Consider the following 18,834-nt stretch of genomic DNA (forward strand, 5'->3'; position numbering starts at 1 on the left):
AGAAACTAAGCAATAAGCATATGGCACAAACCATAGCAAGTGATATCAAGGTATCATATAACCAAGAAAGTAATTGCCTAAACTATAAAATTGGAATCTGGACTTTGAAACCATGTTTGTTCCTTAAAATTAATATAATTTGTGTTTAGTACCTTAGGACAAAACCTACATATGCCAGATGCCAATTGCAGTTTAACATTTTCCTCTCTCAACATTCCAAATTAGACTTTATTAGATGTTTAGTCCTTTCAAAAGGCACTGATGTAGAATCTAGACAAACCTGGGCAGATCTTCTGTGTCAGCAGCAGGAAAATGAAAGATCACTTACTGAACAGATCGTTCTTCCCTCCAAGGGAGGCTGTAGAAATTTCATTGTTATTTTTGTCCCTTACTAATGCAGCATGCATTCAGGAAAACATGCACATCATATAGGCTAAAAAAATTCACCTGGAGGCTCACTTACCTCAATCAAGAGAAACTCCAGGATCTGCATAAGGAAGTCTTTAAAAGCACTAAAATTAGAAGGCAGGCTTTTATTGTACTTAAGGTTGCCTCAAAACAAGTAATTTTCCATGGCTTCTGGCACTTCTATCAATGACGTTTTTACAGCACTTAGGCTTACTAAAGCCTTGTCATTTCTGCAAAAAAATGGCCATGTATCTTTTCAGGGGATATAAAATCTTTCTTTGCCTACTTCTGAAAAGCAACATTTTTGAATAAGGAAAGGAAAGACGTATAAAACCCACAATACTTGGCACAAGAAGTTGCTGAGTTCATTTAAGCTGCTTGGAAAGAATGCTGGATAAATGAAGTAAGATTGATCTGAGTAAATCTAAGGACTTCTGAAATATGCTGCTTAATAACTCAGCAGACTTTCCTTGTCTGACAGGATGGACATAACATGGACAAAAGCCTTATGTATAACTTGAATGCCTATCTCCAGAAGTAAGAGAACCCAGAACTCAGCTGCCTGATCTGTTCAGTTCTTTGGCCTTCTTGTTGAAACTGCTGAAGAAAGGGAGCCAGCTACTGCTGACTGCAGCAGTCATTTCCACGTGCTGGTACCTAGCAACTGTCCTGCAAGTTCAGCAGCTTGTTTTCTAACTGCAGAAGCAGCTTCCAAAGAGTCTGAAGTATTCCTCTTACGGATCAGGCCAGGAAAATCAACCTGCCACTAATCCAAGAGACGACATTTTCAAAGGTGCTGCGGTGCCCAAACCTCATTTATTCTGATGGGAAAGTTAATGCAGCATATTCTGTTGTTTGCTGCTTGAGCTGCCTCTGTACTTCACAAGCAACAAAGAACATCCTCTGGTGCAACAGCGAACACACAAATCGGCATGTTATCAATCAGTATTCAGGGCACGCAAAATGGCCATGGGACACCAGCGCAGGTGTATGAGAACACCTGCTCACTCAGAGGTAAACAGAGAACAAAGCTTTGAGTAAACTTATTCCACATATATCAAATCCCTGCTCTCTGCAGCAAGCACAAGCAGTACAGCCTCCTCATGGCCAGCTTCCAAAATGTGGGGATGTTTACCTGAGCTGGACAGCCAAGGACGATGTCAGCTGAGAAATCAAATGAGTCAGCTTTCTGGCCTACAGGCTGTAACTAGAAACAAAGACAAAAGAACCTATTTTTTAAACATGTCAGCTCAACTTAAATTTGTATAACAATTCTAATTAACAAAAACTCTGACATAAATATACCTTCCAAATCCATATAAAGATGCCTGTATTTACAGACCTAGATTTACAGCCAAGGCTGAAACGCATCTACTTCTCAGAAAGAACATGGCAACCGCAAAACAAAAGAGCGGCTCTAGAAAGAAGCTTAAAATGGGAAGTGGAAAACTACAGTGGATCAGTTTAAACTCCTGGAGGATTTTGGCAGGCACATGAAGTACCTTGGAATTTTGCCAGAAGGCAAGGTCATAAACTTTCTTCTCTTGCATAAAAGACATTAAGAGTCCCTCAATTTTTTGTAGCTAAGCCACATGATGGCATCTCCAACAAAAGGTTGTTTATATGTAGAAGATAATACCAAATCTAATTAGAGGTACTGCTTGATGATTGCAAGCGATCATGTCAGCTGTTAAAATATTACTCCAAAGTATATGGAAGTGACTATCCAGGATCCAAGACACTGCCTCTGACTGCTGGGTACTCCTGCACTGCAATGCTTAGTAACAGGAGTTTGCTTAAGCAATCTTTAGTGACTCATCTTTATTGAGCTTAACTCATTTCCAAAAGTAGTAAAATTGAACTGAATTAAAGCCACTTTAATTCCTAATGAGACATTAACAACACACGGATTTAAAACAAACTTCTAAGTAATCTGTTTTAAATTGACAGATGCAGTTACAATTCTTTATCTGGTGGTTTCCAATAGCAGCCCACAGAAACCTCATCCTTATTAAATGCTATCCTGCCTTGCATAAAAATGGATGAAAAAGACTTGAAGCTGCTCAGGTGAAGTGACAAAATGACCGACCATGCACTTGCAGCACTCCTCACCACACACTTTAAGACCCAAGAAATTCTAGGAAGAGAGCAGTGCCGAAGCCAGAGAGTTAAGGAAACTAGTTAAGGAGAGACAAACACAAGGTCCAGTGTTATTCAGGCCTGGATTGCAATGCTTATTACAGAGATATTTTAATGGTAGTCAGGTCTAGGTGAAGCCTGTCACCTTACCACAGCGTTCCACAGGGCTTTGGCAAGCTGAAAATGGCCCTTCTGGCTTGGATGGAAGCAGTCAGGTGCAAAGTAGGAGACATCTGGATTCCCATTCTACAAATAAAAGCATAAAGGACATCTGAGTGCAGAAAAATCCCCACGCTTCCAATTTGGAGTTGCTGAGGCCAAATCAGAACCAGTAGAGATAGATACATGTTACTTGTTCTCCCTGCTCCGCTGCAGAAATGTTCCTGATTATCTGGCAATACAAACTGTACTTCAGTAGACCCATGAACTATCAGAAACACTTAGCTAGAGATGATTATGTGCCTTGATGGGCAGGTCCATCCAGAAGCAGCAAAACCACCACTCTCAATTATGGGTAGAGTTCCTCTTCAGGTTCTGCAATAAGGATGAGTTCCTCTCCCTGGCTCCAGCTGTCATTAGAACTGGAACCACAGGCAACATTATGCCCTGCAGTACCTTCTGCACAGCTGTGAGTTTTGAAAGGATCAAGGAGCAAGTGTCTGATGGAAGGCAGCCAGGCTGACAAAGCACACCAGAGTAGTCTCCTTTCTGAACAAAGCTGTACTTTATTACGGGGTTAATACCGGTACTGGAGGATCTGAAGGAAATAGAGTTTGGAAATTTAAGTATCTCGTCTGTCACATGAATACTGAGATTAGGGCCTCAGATGACTGAAATTCTTTTGTCAGAGCAGTTCTTCCTCAAAACTTGAGCACGCTTTGCTTTAGTGTGGTTGGGCTTGCTTTTTAGAGGACTACTACCAAAATTTGCATCATATCTTTTGCCATGTTTAGAGACAGAGTTTTCAGTTCAGGAACATCTGAATGTTGTGCGAGAGAAGAAATTAAAAGAGCATCCTGAATTTCTTAAAATCTAAACTAATGCTTGTGAGACTACCAAAAAAAAAGGTTCAGAAATATTTTGCTTCTTCAGTTTTTATTTCTGTATTCCCTACCCTCAGTAGCAAAACCCCTAGGGATGACATTCATGGGCACCAGCTTCACGCACAAACAAAAAAAAAAAACGCCTGTGAAGCTTTCAGCCTGTTTTCCAGATTTGTCCGTAGCAGCATTTGACTTTTCAAACTTTCACCAGCTATTGGAAACATTTTCAGAATCAGTCCAGTTCAATTATGCCAGAGCAACCCCTGCTCAATATTTTGCTCCATCTCCTCTTAGCTCCAGGTACATATGAAAATAGTTTCAGCTTTAGGGGAAGTTTGAGCCTTTTCCTAGATTTGCAGCTTATTGGAACTTGCCATTCAAGGAACTGAAATATACGTCAACATATACATATGAACTACACAAAACTACTCCCACAAGAGCATAGGTAAACTTCCCTTTCTGTCAGACACAGAAAAATGAGTTATGTGGCATAAAGGGGAGCTGATGCCACAGTCTCCACTGAGCAATGCAACTATGCTGCTATAAGAAGTGTAACTTCATAATTTGGTCTTTTATTAATCATGTTTTATTTTCAGGAAGAAAAATATTTATGTACTTTACAGAAACAAACCTCTCAAATCAGGTTTTGACTCATTTTCCAAAACAGTAATTGATATTGACAGAACAATACTTAAAACTAAGAATTGCTCACTACAGGAAGAAATCTCTTGTACTATACCAAAAAGCAGCAACTTCTCATAAGAAAAGCACAGAACAAAGTGAAACAATTTTGAATAAAGTCTTTATAGGTAAGATACCCATCCTTAGTCTTTTAAATGCAGAAATCACCTTTGGATCATACCTGATCAAGAGGAGTCACCAGATTTTGGAGGAAAGGCTGGATGACCACTGTGAAATTTTCATGAGTGTCATATCTGCCAGAGTCTATGAGTCTCTGAATGCCAAGCTGCAAGAAACAGAAACCCACCAGCAATACTTCAACAACGTCTCTGCATCATAACTATTTTCTTTGTCTGGGTTTTCTGAGAGCACTGGAGTCAAAAGGAAGTTTTACTTATGAACTTAAATAGCCACAGATATTGGCAAAAGAGGGCTGAGATGCTGCAAAGGGACTGAGAAGGCTGGAATACAATACTGAAACTATCAGGGACAGGGTTTTGGTGACTAAACTCGCACTGATTAACCTCCTCTAGGAAGCAATTTTTCTGAAGACCTCTGCTGCTGTTTTTGGTCACATGATAGGTTTGGATAGCATCAAATGAGCTCCTGCTGAGTTCACAGTTTGGGTAAAATATGGATATGATATGTTGCTTGGTAATCAAGAGCTCACCTCTACTGAAAATAAAGTAACTGTACCACTCTTCATAGTCATACCTGGTAAGCTTTGATGGCGTTCCTCACCATTGTTAAATTTTCTGAGTTTTCTTCTTCTGGGAGAACACAGCTACACAGATAACTGTGGGAGAGGTTAGAGGAGAAAACAGGAGTAGAGAGAGTTAAACATCTGATAAGACAGATACCACCCTTTGTCTTCCAATGCCCTCACAACATGGATGTAATAAGGGAATCTGTGCAATCATTTTTGTGGAAATATCTTATTGTCCTTGCTACTGTAATTTCAAACCTTAGTCTTATTTTCTGCCTCACGTGAATGATACTACTTTAGCAATTTTGGTTTCACACCCAGATATATCAAAGTAGTGCACACTGCACAGAGGGTGGTTTGTTTCATTAATTACACCCTGGCATCCAAAGGCCCTGCAGACTGACAGAGGTGCACACCAGAGCCCCTGGGGAACGAGAAAGCAGGTCTTTGAAATGTACTGCCTGTTTTACTTCTGAGCTGATACCTTTTCAATCAACAATTCCTTTTGCCTTCCCAAGACAGAGAATTTGTCTCTGTCTGAAAGGTCAGAAAAGAATGCAAATTACCCATTGCACTAAAGCCTCTGAATTAGGGGAAACCTGTGCACTCCTCAAATACACCATGTTCCTGCAAATTTGCATGTTTGTGCACTTCAACCCCATCTTGAAGAACCCTGTATCAGTAACTTTAATCCTAGCCCCTGAGGTGTACATTATGTACAGTTCTAGATATGGAAAACACTTAGGTCAAAGCCAAGAGAAGGAAATGCCATCAGGCAGGGTGATGTCAGCACTGCATGGGAAGTCCACAGGACTGTGTTGCTACCTTTAAACATCAGTTCAAATCAAGAGAGAAGCATGGAATAAGAACACAAACAGGAAAAAAGGATGTCAAACAAGCCTTACTCTGCCAAGTAAGTGGGGCACTGTACTGGATTGTCTACAAATAGCTGTCTCAGAGGGAGGATGTCTGCCACATCAACCAGACTCACTAGAGCTTTTGGAACCTGAAAGGTAAGTCAGACTTTGGCTTAGAAGAAACACAGCCCACAATGCATTTATTTTACCCCAAAGTCCAGCTATTTGACACCCCTTCCCTTTCTTCACCATTGGAAGGATTAAAAAATTAAAAAGAATTAAAAAGTAACAAAACTTCCACTAAACTCCCCCATCTCAGCTTTTGATTCTTCTCCCACATCACAGCTCAATGTTACTGTCATTTCAGACTACATCTCTGCAGCTAGACAAGACAAAAGAAAATGGTTTTTTGTAGAAGTCATCAGCACATGTTTGGTACCAGAATGCAAAAAAACCCCACCCACCCCACCCCCCCAAAAAAAACCCAAAAAACCCCAAACAACAACAACAACAACAAAAACCCTCACAAATCAAACAAACAGAAAAGCTAGCATCAGTCAGTCATATCTCTGTGTGAGCTAGAATGCTGGGATAATTTCACAGTACTTGCCTCCTTGTGCAGAATATCAAGAGTTTCTTGAATCCTTTTGATGTAATTCCCAGCTGAGTAGTGATCCTGGTAGAAAGAGAAGAGGTTACTGTCAAATAGAGACACAAGGAATTTAGGTTGGGAAGCTGGAAAATCACATTCATTCACTTCCTTTTCTGCCCTACAATATTGTGGTCAGTAGAATGTTCTTGCTTCTTTCTAAAGACTGGGGATTTTAAACATAGCAATTAATCCAAAAAATAGGAAGGCTCAGTGAAATTTTGGATTTAAAATAAACCTTGTTGAGTAGCAGCATATTTAACCCAAATCCACTGGGCCCTTCATGTAAAAATGCAGGAAGGAACCTAATCTGAATGCATGCTGAACAGCATAAACCAAGCAGCCATAAGCATGCTCACAGCCAGCTGATAAGCTCTCATAAAAGTATGTGAAATCATTGCAAGTCAAGGTCATAGCTATAAATAAGGCTATAAAACTTGGCAGCAGCAGCAAAGATGCCTAGCAAGGCTCTGCAGAAGAAGCACATTTCTCAAGCACAAGTGGTTGCAGGAGAATTGAAAATGCTCATAAGAAGTGAGCATATTAAAGGCAAGAGAGTGAGAGCTGGCAGTGAAAGGTGGCCTCTCCCTGCTGCCTGCCCACTCAACTCCCATGAGCTCCTTATGGCAGCCCTAAAGGCTTCTCCACAATGCAGGGAGGCAGAACATTCAAATAAGACTGAGCACTGCAGCAACTTCCCTCACATATACAGCTCACCAGTCCCTAGCACCTCCCGACACTGTGAGTTATGGTGTGATGACAATTGTAGGGTTGCACCGCTTTGAACTACCACTACCATTCTTGGATGTCTAAAGAGGCCAAGCTAGCAGCACAGCAGTTACCACATCAGAGGAGTGAGGCATTTCTTCCCTTCCATTTTTTGCTTACAGTCAAAAAACAGTAGCCAAAGCAGTGGTTCTTATCCTGGAATGAGCCAGAGAAAACAAAACCATCCTACTCTGCTGCTGGTAACATTTTATATCAGGATATTGCCAGCAACAACCCCTGTAAAAATATACAGCAGCCCATATATAACTCATGTTATCTCTGTGAAGGCTTTACGATTTCTCTTGAAGTGTTTCTGCACTGGCACCAGTTTCAGATAACCAGTCCCACTACTCACAGGGTCTTTGCAATAGTTGCACAGATCGTTGGCTCCAATGTGCACGGTTATGAGCTTCCAGTCAGCACTGAAGTCAATTCTCTGTGCAATAAAGAAGAAAAGTGATCAGTCTGAATTTCTTTAACTTCCTGATGTGAAGATGGTGTCATTGCAGGTGGATCTGTTGTGTGAAGCAACAACAATTTCTATTCATGCTGTAAATTCAAAGGAGTCCCAGACAACTTACCTGATCAGTTTTCATAAGATTCACAAGACTTCTTGCTTGGGCTGGCAAGTGCCTGGAAAGAAGGAGAACTAGTGAGTGAAAGAAACACCTGTATTGAGAGATCAACATTACCATGCTTCAGATATCTTAAATCAAGTAGTCAGATATCAGAAAGGTTGAGTGAGGACACAGTACAATACTCACATTGCTGTGATCAAATTACAGGTTCACATCTTGGTAATAAAACCAACATCACATCAAACTTGAATACAGATTTTACTCAAGTTCAGTAGCTAATCTGGAACCATAAGTTCAGCTCATATTACAGTGCTTAGCACCTAAAACAGCTGAAAAGGCAGAAACGGCAACAGATGTAAGCAGAGGCCTCTGTAGAGCTAGGCTGCTGTCAACTTATTCCTTGTAGACTAAAACAAGGGAATCCCCAGTCCCAATACTTAGCTGACCTCTTGAGCAACATGTCCCTGAAAAATGTAGATTTCAGAGCGCCCTTGTGCACACCCTCCTCGTTTTTACAGACTGCACCCAGAATCAGTACATAACTGTACACTGTGTGGAACAGCTCTGTGCACACAGCTTTTCCAGGGTAATTAAAAATCCAAGAAACCTTCGAGATTACTCAGACAAATTAAGATGACAGCCTTGCTGTTTTCCAACAGCCAGGTAAGCACTCTCATTCTCTTTTTTCTGTACATAGATAGATGAGATAGATAGATACCTAAAGTGCAATAGATTTTGAGTTACCTAGGCTGAATGCTTCAGCTTTGTTTGACTGCCCTGAGATGTTGGTTTTCCAATATGCATAGGGAAGAGAAGACAAGAGATGAGAATGGGGTCAGAAAGCATTGAACTTCCAGGCAGGTCTGTGGTTTGGAATGATCTGCATCTCCCTCCAGGCTCTTGTTAAAGACATTGGCTGTCTATCATTTCTGGGACCATATCAGCTGACCTTAATAAGCATGACACCAGAGTTTAGCTCCCCTTTGCAATGTTTTGTTTAGTGTAGGAAATAAGAGGTCTCTCACCACCCTTGTCCAGCTGAATACTGATCTATTACTGGCACGGGAGCATCTGCTAAGGAATGAGCCCTGTCACATCCTCTTGTGGCACAGACACTCTGTGCACGTGCAGTTCTTATTATCATTACCCTTGTCCAATGTCATAGCCTGCTTATTTATATCCCAAAGCTATCACAAGCCACAAGTGGTCACAATTTCCTTCTGCTCTTACTGTGGAAACCCCTAAGCCAGGACATCATCTTCAATATTGACACAGAGGAAAACACTGCTTATTGATCTGACAGTCCACAACATATTTGATTTCTCATACAGTCAGTGAGGTGCTGATGCATCCTGAGCCAATGCAGTCAGCAAGATCCAATAACATCTTGAATGAAGCAGTGCCAGCAATCATCCATCCCTGAACTGCAGTTTCAACTTCAAATTTAGATCTTGACCAATGGAAACAGTTTGCTAATGGGAAATACAGATACTCACAATTCCTGTCACCTGTTTTCTCCACTCACTCTTAAATTCTTCACCTCATTTTTTTTCTCCCACATGAAATAAGAGATCTCAGCCAGCTCTCCTTCAGACCATTATTCAGATCTATCCTTAACTCTATCATGTACTTAAGCACTTTGGCAATGAATGCAGATAGGCTTAGGAACAGGTTGCTGTATGAGACCTGCATTACTACATTTTCCTCTAGTTCAATAAAGAGCTCTTCAAACAGCCATGTATTTCATTTTAAGAAACACTTACACCTGGTTTCCTTAAGCTGGTAAGGCTGCAAAATTCTCTGATTTCAGAAACGTCCCAGCACCTCTGGAAAGCACTTTCCAGATTAGCACCATAAAGCAAGAAAGACCAGGTAGCAATTCTTATATACCAGCATTAGCTGGTGGACTTTTTTTTTTTTTTTTGCCCTGTGAATCACTGGAAAATGGTGGTTTTGGCTGACGAAGAATAAATATTGGATTGCATCATCATTCCAGGGTCAAATCCCTAAAGTGGGATAAACCTTTCCTTAAGTTGCAATATATTTCAGTACTCAACTATGATGAATTCATCTTCTCAGGTATGTCAAGAGCCAAAACATTATAGAACAGAACCCCAAAAGAAGTATCTCAGAGGTCAGGGATAGTACTTTACATGACTTGACTTTTGCACAACTTTCTGCAGAGTTATGAGACAGAGAAACAATAGAAGACAAGCAGAAATCTGGCACGATTGTTATCTGTGTCTCCTTGCTGAATGTTTACAAAATAGGGTTACAAAACAGAGATAGCTCAATTTCATCATGTTTATCCAGTCCAGTCACTTGCAGGGGAACAGAGAAAACTAATTGGTATAGATGAAGTTGGCAATTTTCATTAGACTAGCATCCATCAACTTATTTCAAATAGCTAACAAATAGCTATTTAATAGCAATGACTCAGTTGCTGATACAAGCTGCCTTAAGTCATAATGGTGACTTAAGAGATTGTGTATCCTGCTTCAAGTCCTCCCACCAAAACAAAAAACCTTTTTTAGCATTTAGCTGATAAAGAAACAAGACAGGAACCTCTCTCATTCTTTCATGCAACAAGCAAAAGCTGGAAGTAATCTGGATATATGCTGCTTACAGTATGTTAATAAATACTCATTGATGGCTGATGCACATTTCACTGACATACACAGTTACATTCAGCCATCACCATGTAAAAAAATGCCTTCTTTCAGTTCTGTGGGGGCTGTAGGATATAGCAGGGGACCTAGCACCCTATTTCTGTCAGGAAATCCAAGTATTTACTGAGATTACCAGAATGAGTCAGAAGTTACACAAGGCCTACAGGAGGGCAATAAAAAAAAACCTGACAAATCCTAATAATCTTTGCATAGATACAGCAAAAAAAACCCACCTCTCTTGGCTTCTGAACTTCACTTCCAAGACTCCTTTGGGAAGCAAGATGAATTTTACTTTAAACAAACAAATTAAGGTCTTGGTAACAGCAATTCACAATGTCAAATCCAGGCATGGTATGCCAGATTTTGTGCCCAAACTATGACTGAATTCAAGCAGCCATCTGTTTTGTTAATTAAACTGCACTGACTTTGAATAACTATCCAGGGATTTCTAGGATAAGCAATATAGCAAAGCTCAACCCATGCAGCTTCCCAGGTGTGACTAAAAGCAAAGAGCCAAATTCAGGTGACTGCAAAACATTACAATCCCTATTATGTTGGCAGAACTGTGTCCAACTGCACCAGGTCTGCAATGCACCAAACCCCATGTATGACCATTAGTAATTCTCTTTTCTTAAGATTCCAGACTGGTTTTTTTCCTCATCTCTCTCATGTCCTCCTGATTGCTTATCCAGAAACCCGAGGCTAGAATTACGTAAGATTTCACCCTATTTTACTCCTAGTTTCTCTTTATCAATTCACGTTCAATTTCTAAAAACATTCTCATTCTCAGAGATTTATTGACCAATAAATAGGTAAATGAATAGATGTCAAACAAGAAGAGTAGAAACCTCCAAACTGTTTTTGTCAGTTTCTTGTTTGTGGATTTCATAACGAGGATTGTTACTTTCATTTGAAAGTTCGGCTATGAAATAATCCCATACGTTTAACATGCTTTGAGCCAATTTCCACTCTAATTCAACTGGTTCTGCTTGCTCTTCAAAGCAAGTTGTGACAGCACATGAGACAGTTGAAAGGCAATTAGATGAAGCATCCATCACCTACAAATGTAAAACAAAAAGCTACATACTCAGCCTGTGCTCCAGGAACTGCCTGGTTAAGGAATGCATTGGAATCATTCTCACTCCCGGTCCCAGTTGAGTAGCCCACGACTGCAACATTGAACTCTCGAAAGATGTCTGAAAAACAAAGATGGCAATGGAAGCAAAAAGACTCCAGGTGCTCCCTGCCTAGAGGGACTAGAACACGCCAGCACTGCCACAGTTCTGCTCTCTGACAGCACAGCTGCTGCCGGTCAGCTAGACGGATCCACCAGGCAGTGCAGAGAGGGGTCACCAGCTGCAGTGGCTCAGACACCAGTGTGCTTGCAGTGCCCTGCACTGGCACCAGCAGGCAAGATGAGCAGAACTGAGGACTACTGTGTGCAGTTCTCTCTCACGTTGTGGTGGTTAAAGCCTAAAATGAAATTCTCGGCCGTACGATGTTGACTTTGTGAAGCGAGTGTGAAGGGTCCTTCAGCCCAGCCAGAGCTCGTTCTCAGCTAAAGCATTCTGGGTCTGCTGCTGTGCAAAATCTCATTCTACTGACAAATGTGAAGAACAAAGCCTCAGATGCATGGTTCTGATGAAGTTCCACCATAGTAGTTTCCAAAAGGAAGTTGACAGAGTAACTTACAGCTGAGAGTGAACATGGCCACACTGTAAACCAAAAAATCTACTTCAGTCTCAAAGATTCAGTTTAACCACATTTTAATGAGGGCTTTATCAAATGCAATAGAATTCTGTGAATCAATTAATTGCTTATTCTAATAATTATATTTTGCTTAAAATAATGGTCAACGCACAAAAGAAGAGTTTACTGGCCCTCTTCAAATGGAAGTTTATTTTTACAGCTGATCCAAACTGAAACTCAAGTGGCTTTACGTGAGCAATAGACTGAGCTATGTAAAGTTTCAGTCAAGAGAAAGTTAAAATTATTCCCTTCAGGTTACATGTATGAGTAGGCAGCTTTCTTTGCCAAAGAGGCCTACTCTATGCAAATATTTCTTTTGGAAAAATTGTGATGGAATATTTATTAAAAGCAAATGTTAAGTACATCATCAGCACAGACATAGCAAGGTTATTAAGAAATTCAAATAATACTCACCTAAGAGTTGAAAAGGGAGAGGGAAAAGAAAGTAAGGGACTTTCTATCTGTTCTCAGCTTCACTGATGAAGGCATATTTTTATTTTTTTAATCGTAGAATACTGTTTCTTTCAAAGGTAGTTCTTGGTAATTACACTAAAGTAGTTTTGAGATACTTAAAATGAGTCCACTGCATCTCCTCAACCTTGCCATTTATATCTAACAAAGCATTTACTTACTAGGTAGAGTTGTTACATTCTCCAATGACTTATCTCCTCCAATACTAAAATGAGAAAGAAAAATCCCAGTTACTCATCTCTTATCCGGACACAGACAATAAACAAAGTCAAAACCTGCCACACATCATGGGGAAAAGCAAAGGGTTATTATTAATTTGGCAACTATCATTCTATCAGACTCCATGGAGAGGACAGAAGTGGAAGTGCTGTTCAAGAGAACAGGTGAAGTTTCAGGGGTGAAGATGCTTGTCAGAAAGATTTAATGCTCTTGCAGATGTACAGGGGTATAGTCAATAATTCATCAAGTGGCAGAAAAATGCCTGACATAGCTTCATACTCAAATGATCACACCTTAAGTACTGCAGACTAGAAGGTCAACTTTGAGACCCATTCCAGCCTCATGAAGCCCCTCTAAGGCAACATCAAACACAGACAGCCCTTGAGTGACAAGGGAACTTCAGCAGTAGCTCCTCACTCCTCCTACTTTCTGCACAGGGATAAATTTCTCTGGCTTTTGTGTTGACAGGACATACTGAGGCCACATTCCAGCTTACACAGAGGTATGAGTACAGCACAGAACTGCCTCAGTCAATATCATAGAGCTACATCACAACAGCAAAACTATTTAGTCTTCTATGACTTGTGTGTTGCTATATGTGGCAAAAGTCCTCTGGCCAAACAATTTTCCATGATGCTACAAAAAGTTCAGAAATAGAAAACTTTGAGAAGTCCTAAAACCAACCAGTTCTGACTTGTTTTGTAGATTTCCAGCCTGACATCCCAACATAAAAACACAAACAGCTGCAGGCAGCCAAAAATGAAAGCATGAGAGAGATCAAAAAGCTTGCTTAAAATCCACTGCTAAAAATGCTTTCTGTCAAGCTACCCTTATGATAAACGCTAGATCTTGATATGCCTTCAAGAAATGCTAGCCTGAAAAGTAATCTTTTTTTCAACTTTCTGACAGCTGAATGACCCAAAACACATCTCTTCATCACCTTGGGTGAAGACTTACCTCCAAGACAGTCCCCGGTATTGAGTGGTCACATCCTGCAGGGTGTCTGAGGCAATTCCTGAACCAGCCTGGACATTATTTTTCATTAACCAAATTAAATTAAAGCACAATTACTAACACAATAGTAACTCATAATACAAATACATAAACAAATACAGTTTACTAATTTAAATAGAATTACATAGTTGTTTTATTTACTTTTCAATTGAGTGGATGTCTTCCAAAGCTTTAAAAGGCATCTGGCTTTTCCCAAACCTTTCTCCTGAAGAACACAACAACACCTTTCATCATTATTTACAAGCATCATATTGCATAAATGACACACAAAATGTATGATGGAGCTGTGGAACAAGGATGTGTGTCTAGATGAGCTAAATAACTCTTCTATGGTTGCATTACTCAACAGTGATGAAAACATCTCAATCAAGCACACAAAACTTCCTGGCTAATGACATGAAACACTACATGAACTCAGCAGAGGAAAAAAAGCATGTATCGGAAAGAAGCACCATAATTCATATATACCAGCCAGAAAACCATTGTCCTAAATTGAAAGACTTATAGCAGAATTGGAGCAAGAAGGAAGCATTCTCTATGCTTACCCTGAAGAAAGAGGCAAGCTAGCAACCACACCTCTCCTAAAACACCTCCAGAACTCAGAAGCAGAGTTCCTGACAGCTGTGATTGCATAGTTTCATTCTAAGTCTAGGTGCAGGTTAGTACTTCAGTACAGTACAAGACCAGGCAGCCTATTTGCTGCTACCTTAAACCACAATACTACATTTTCTTCTGTGTATGAACTTGATTGGAATAACAGAAGATTAGTGTTCAGAATAACTATGCACAGGCCAAGTGCAGCTTTGGGACAGCAATACACATTCTACAAAAGCAGATTTTATTCCCAGTTCCTACAGACTATACTTAGAAGCAGAAGCACCTGCAGGGCCCTAGATACTACAATACAGCAACCACAACTATATGCAAAATATCTTTCATTTGTCAATACTGCAGGTTTACATCAAAATGCTTCTATTTATTTCAGTAGCCTCCTCTGTGTAGGAGTTGCAGCAACATGTCTGCCAGAGCTGTAAAGGGCTCATGGTTTGTACATACAATGTGTTTGTTGTTAAGGCTCAGATTCAGAGAAACCTATGTTCCAATTACATCTTTCTGTCCAGTGTTTCCTCTGACCTGGCTGTAGAATTTCAATCTTTGTCCACTATGAAAACATAAGGCAGAATGGCAGACTGAATACAGGATGTCTGGATTTTGAAATATATTCCTTCTTGACTACCAAAGATAATCAGCAGCAGCAAGGACGGTATCATGATCAAGAATTCAGTTAATAGTTAAAACAGGCACAATAAAATGACTGAATATCTTCCAAAATGCATTGAGTCAGAGGGCTCTCACCCCATACTTCCTTATCTCATTAATGCTGAAATTATTTAAATGCAATTATCCAACACCACTTAGTTGCATTCTGTTCCTGAAAGAACTAAGGCTGAAGAACAGGCCCATCAGTCCATTCCTATTCAGAAAAAGACTTTGAAAAGCACAGTAACCTAAGCCTTGTGCTATGTCCCATTCATTTCAACAGTATCTGATCTCTTTTGCCTCCAATTCAGTAAACTACCTAGGCACCTCTTTAAAGGATTTGCCTGTGTTTTTGCCTGAGTTCAAAAGCATGTGAATACGTGCGTGGGGGGAACAGAGCGCTGGAAGACTGACACCTTCTTTCTTAATCTAGCTGCTAGGTCTATTATCTTCCATGAATGAACAGATATATTGCTCATGGGTACAATAGCTATTACCCCTCCACTAGAGCAGGCACATGTTTGTAGTTTTACCAAGAGAACTGTAAAAACACCGTCTTCTTACCGTCAAAGAATCCCCAAGGGCTGCTACAATTTTCACATCAGCTGGCTTTAGGGAATGCACTGCAGAAGAAAGAGGTACAGTTGAACCTGGTTAGGAAATAGCTGGGGTTTTTTTCCTCAACTGTGTATGTGAAATATGTCTTTGTGCATTATGATGCTCTGTCATGTTGTTTTTGCAATACCCAAGTGATAAATCAGAAGTTCTTTCTAGCTCATCTCCTGTGATTGTAGCACCAACATATGCATATTATTCAGTATTTCAATGGTGAACATTGCTACCAGAAAGACAGAAGAGCAAGGAGCAAATAACAGTAAGTGGCAAACAATATCCTGCACCAAAGTGAAGGTAAAACAATGCAGAATTACATAAAGCAGGAAAAGCACATTAAAGACTTTAAAAGACTATGGAAAAGACAATATGAAGTTATTTGAAAAACTGAACACTGCTAAATTCCAGACTAACATGAATGAAGCTGTATTTCCAGTTTCTTTCCATGACAATTAGGTGGAACAGCTTTATGTCAGCACTCAAATTTGAATTTTATCACAAGCTGTTTTAAAGTTCTCTACCAGCAGTGAGTTCAGTGAAGCTACTTAGTCAGAATGCTACCTTGCATGACAGTGTGGCATTGTATCTGTTAAGCATCTGCTGAAAAACATGACATCCTTTCTGAGCCATGTTTTTCACAGACCAGCAACAATTTCAGCAAAAAATTAACATTCATCTTGAAGGACAGCTGAAGGCAATTCAACCTCTTAACATAAAACAGGCCAGACTACCTGAAGTTGCAGGAGGGGAGGATGGAGACCTGTCCTCACATTGCAGCTGGCTTCCATAATTCTAAAGAGAAAAAGAAAGCTGAACAGCATTTGGCTAGCAAACACAGCCAGTAGTAACTAGAATTTTCCCGGCAGAGGCCAAGTGGATAAACTGGAGCCTCTTCAGTGTGCAATTAACTAGACAGGTCTTGGTTGCTCAATTCAACAGTCACATTCAGTATTGCTCAGAAGAGTGCAGCGTCCTGTACTGATAACAGTGCTGTTTGAGCACATGTTCTTACGGGTGTTTTCTGACACATTTTGTCTAACTCAGGGAATACTTCCCTGCTCTGTGCCATGTACTAGGCCTCCCAGGCCCATTTGGCCAAAGAGTGACTTCCCCTGTGCTGCAGAACATAAGCCATTTGGTTACCATACAGGAACAGATGCAGCAGAGTAACAGTGGGATGGTGACATTGACACTTACTGGAGTTTGGTCAGGGTACGTGTAATTACTGTTCTTAAATGTCCTCAGGAATGGCTCAGCCTATAAAACAAGGCAAGCTGAATCAATGCTAAGCATCAGAGGAACACATGGTGTTTTCCATTCCCCAGACTTCAGTTCTCAGATATCTGTAGATGATTAGCAAATGATTGAAGCAAATAAAACCCAGGGATTATAAGTAAGTAAGTAAGTAAGTAAATAAATAAATAAATAAATAAATGGGCTTTTAAAATCTGTGTAACAACAGTGTAGTTCTGGGTTGTATTTTTATAACAGAAGTTAGAGAATACCCTCAGGACCCACTGTGTGTGGCTCACAAGAAACTTGTGGCCCCACTGCAAGGCGTTCCCAGTGAATTCTGCGGAGCTATGCTGACTGATGCCATCATTGCTCTGTTTCCCCCACTGAAGCCCTGCCATTCAGTGTGGATACTTGATGGTGTTGGTTAGGTAGGCCAAATACCCTCCTCTTGTGTTTTGGCCAGCTGTGATGTATGACCATGAGGAAGCTTACTCCTGCTTGCCCTCCATCATCTTCTGGGTGAGTGCTCATGCAACTCTTGGTGGCAGTGGCACGAACTGTGTGGGGAGGAGCAGATCACCCTCACAGAGACAGAGCTCCAGGCACTGGGTAAAGGCTCACATAGACCCCCAGCCACTCCCAGCACCTCCACATAAACACAGACACCCTTGTGACTTACCTCAGATGGACATTTGAGGACAATCTCACCTTCCATGGGCTGACTATCTGTCTTCTCCCCTACAGGCTCCAGCTGGGGGAAAAAGGGATGTACAGATGAAAAGCAGATGAGTACCAGAGAGCAGTGGGTGATGCTGTGCTGCCAGTTGCTGGAAACCACCTCTGCAGCACAGCAAGACTACTGCAGGGCACTGCACCAATGCTGGTAGCTGCCCCCACGCACTGTTTCTTCGTGTACTGAAGACATCAATTCCCATACCCCTGGAATGTGGCCAGCTGATCAATGTGCCTGGCAGGAGTCATCTTCCTGAGAGACACAGCCTTAACACATACAGCTTTAACATACCCCTAGATTTACTGCTTTGATATGACTGGTTTAACAATTCAGGTGACCTTTCTTCAGATGATGACTCTTTTCCTTTGTAAACACAATTCAGAAGAGATATAGCTACCTAGTAGATCTCTGGGGGTGTTTTGCTGCCAAGGGCAGGATGAGGTGAACAAGGAGAGACAAACACAACCCTTATAAATCTTACCATGCTGTTCCACAAAGCACGTGCAAGCTGGGAATGGGCCTTTTGGCTGAAGTGGAAACAATCTGGGGCAAAATATGAATCATCAGGCCACCCCTCCTGGAAAACAAGATATGTGCGGTCACGGAGGCAGCAAATGTGCAACAAGCTGGGCATTCTGTCTTCTCTCTTCGAGTGAGATAACCCAGCTGACTTCAAAACAAAGTATCTGCAAAGGCCTCTGAGGCAAACAGAATTAAACCAGGCCAGGGAAAGTTAGTAACTCACCTTTTAAAACTCTTTAATATGCTATTCCCAAAGTAGTAAGAAATACAGACCACCGTGACTTTGAGTACAGAATACCTGGGCACAGATATCAATTGTGTTCTTTATTCCCCTTGAGATTTACACATTACAGTGGTTTGAAACAAATGGGTTTTCATACCAAAGGTCATTTACCAAACTACTGTGAAGTACTTGATATATAGGGAATATAGAGCAAGTGCTTCCTGATAAGGACTTTGAACTAAAATATCTACTTCCTGGCTGTCCAACTGCTGTGCTCCAAATCAAGGCTTGTAATCC

General features: G+C 40.8%; 1 protein-coding gene across 10 annotated transcripts in view; it reads right to left on the reverse strand.

Annotated features, from left to right (window-relative positions):
• PLB1 (phospholipase B1) overlaps window positions 1-18,834 on the reverse strand; it is a 79,137-nt gene that overhangs the window by 21,828 nt on the left and 38,475 nt on the right. For 9 of the 10 annotated variants that reach the window (XR_005700252.2, XM_040060352.1, XM_040060347.1 and 6 more), the window contains 16 exons: window positions 18,274-18,369; window positions 17,739-17,810; window positions 17,021-17,080; window positions 16,555-16,615; window positions 15,776-15,834; window positions 13,895-13,962; window positions 12,880-12,923; window positions 11,586-11,694; window positions 7,833-7,884; window positions 7,607-7,687; window positions 6,445-6,510; window positions 5,883-5,983; window positions 4,986-5,067; window positions 4,453-4,557; window positions 2,698-2,793; window positions 1,544-1,615 (listed from right to left, as the gene is read on the reverse strand). Coding sequence is in view for 9 of the 10 variants with exons in the window: in XM_040060352.1 (XP_039916286.1) it covers window positions 1,544-1,615; window positions 2,698-2,793; window positions 4,453-4,557; window positions 4,986-5,067; window positions 5,883-5,983; window positions 6,445-6,510; window positions 7,607-7,687; window positions 7,833-7,884; window positions 11,586-11,694; window positions 12,880-12,923; window positions 13,895-13,962; window positions 15,776-15,834; window positions 16,555-16,615; window positions 17,021-17,080; window positions 17,739-17,810; window positions 18,274-18,369 (1,224 nt within the window). In the remaining variant the exon portion in view is untranslated. The remainder of the gene's footprint in view (window positions 1-1,543; window positions 1,616-2,697; window positions 2,794-4,452; window positions 4,558-4,985; window positions 5,068-5,882; window positions 5,984-6,444; window positions 6,511-7,606; window positions 7,688-7,832; window positions 7,885-11,585; window positions 11,695-12,879; window positions 12,924-13,894; window positions 13,963-15,775; window positions 15,835-16,554; window positions 16,616-17,020; window positions 17,081-17,738; window positions 17,811-18,273; window positions 18,370-18,834) is intronic. The other variant, XM_040060345.2, reaches the window with a different exon arrangement.

Source organism: Hirundo rustica, chromosome 3, assembly GCF_015227805.2.
Source record: "Hirundo rustica isolate bHirRus1 chromosome 3, bHirRus1.pri.v3, whole genome shotgun sequence".
In the NCBI taxonomy this organism is placed as follows: Eukaryota; Metazoa; Chordata; class Aves; order Passeriformes; family Hirundinidae; genus Hirundo; species Hirundo rustica.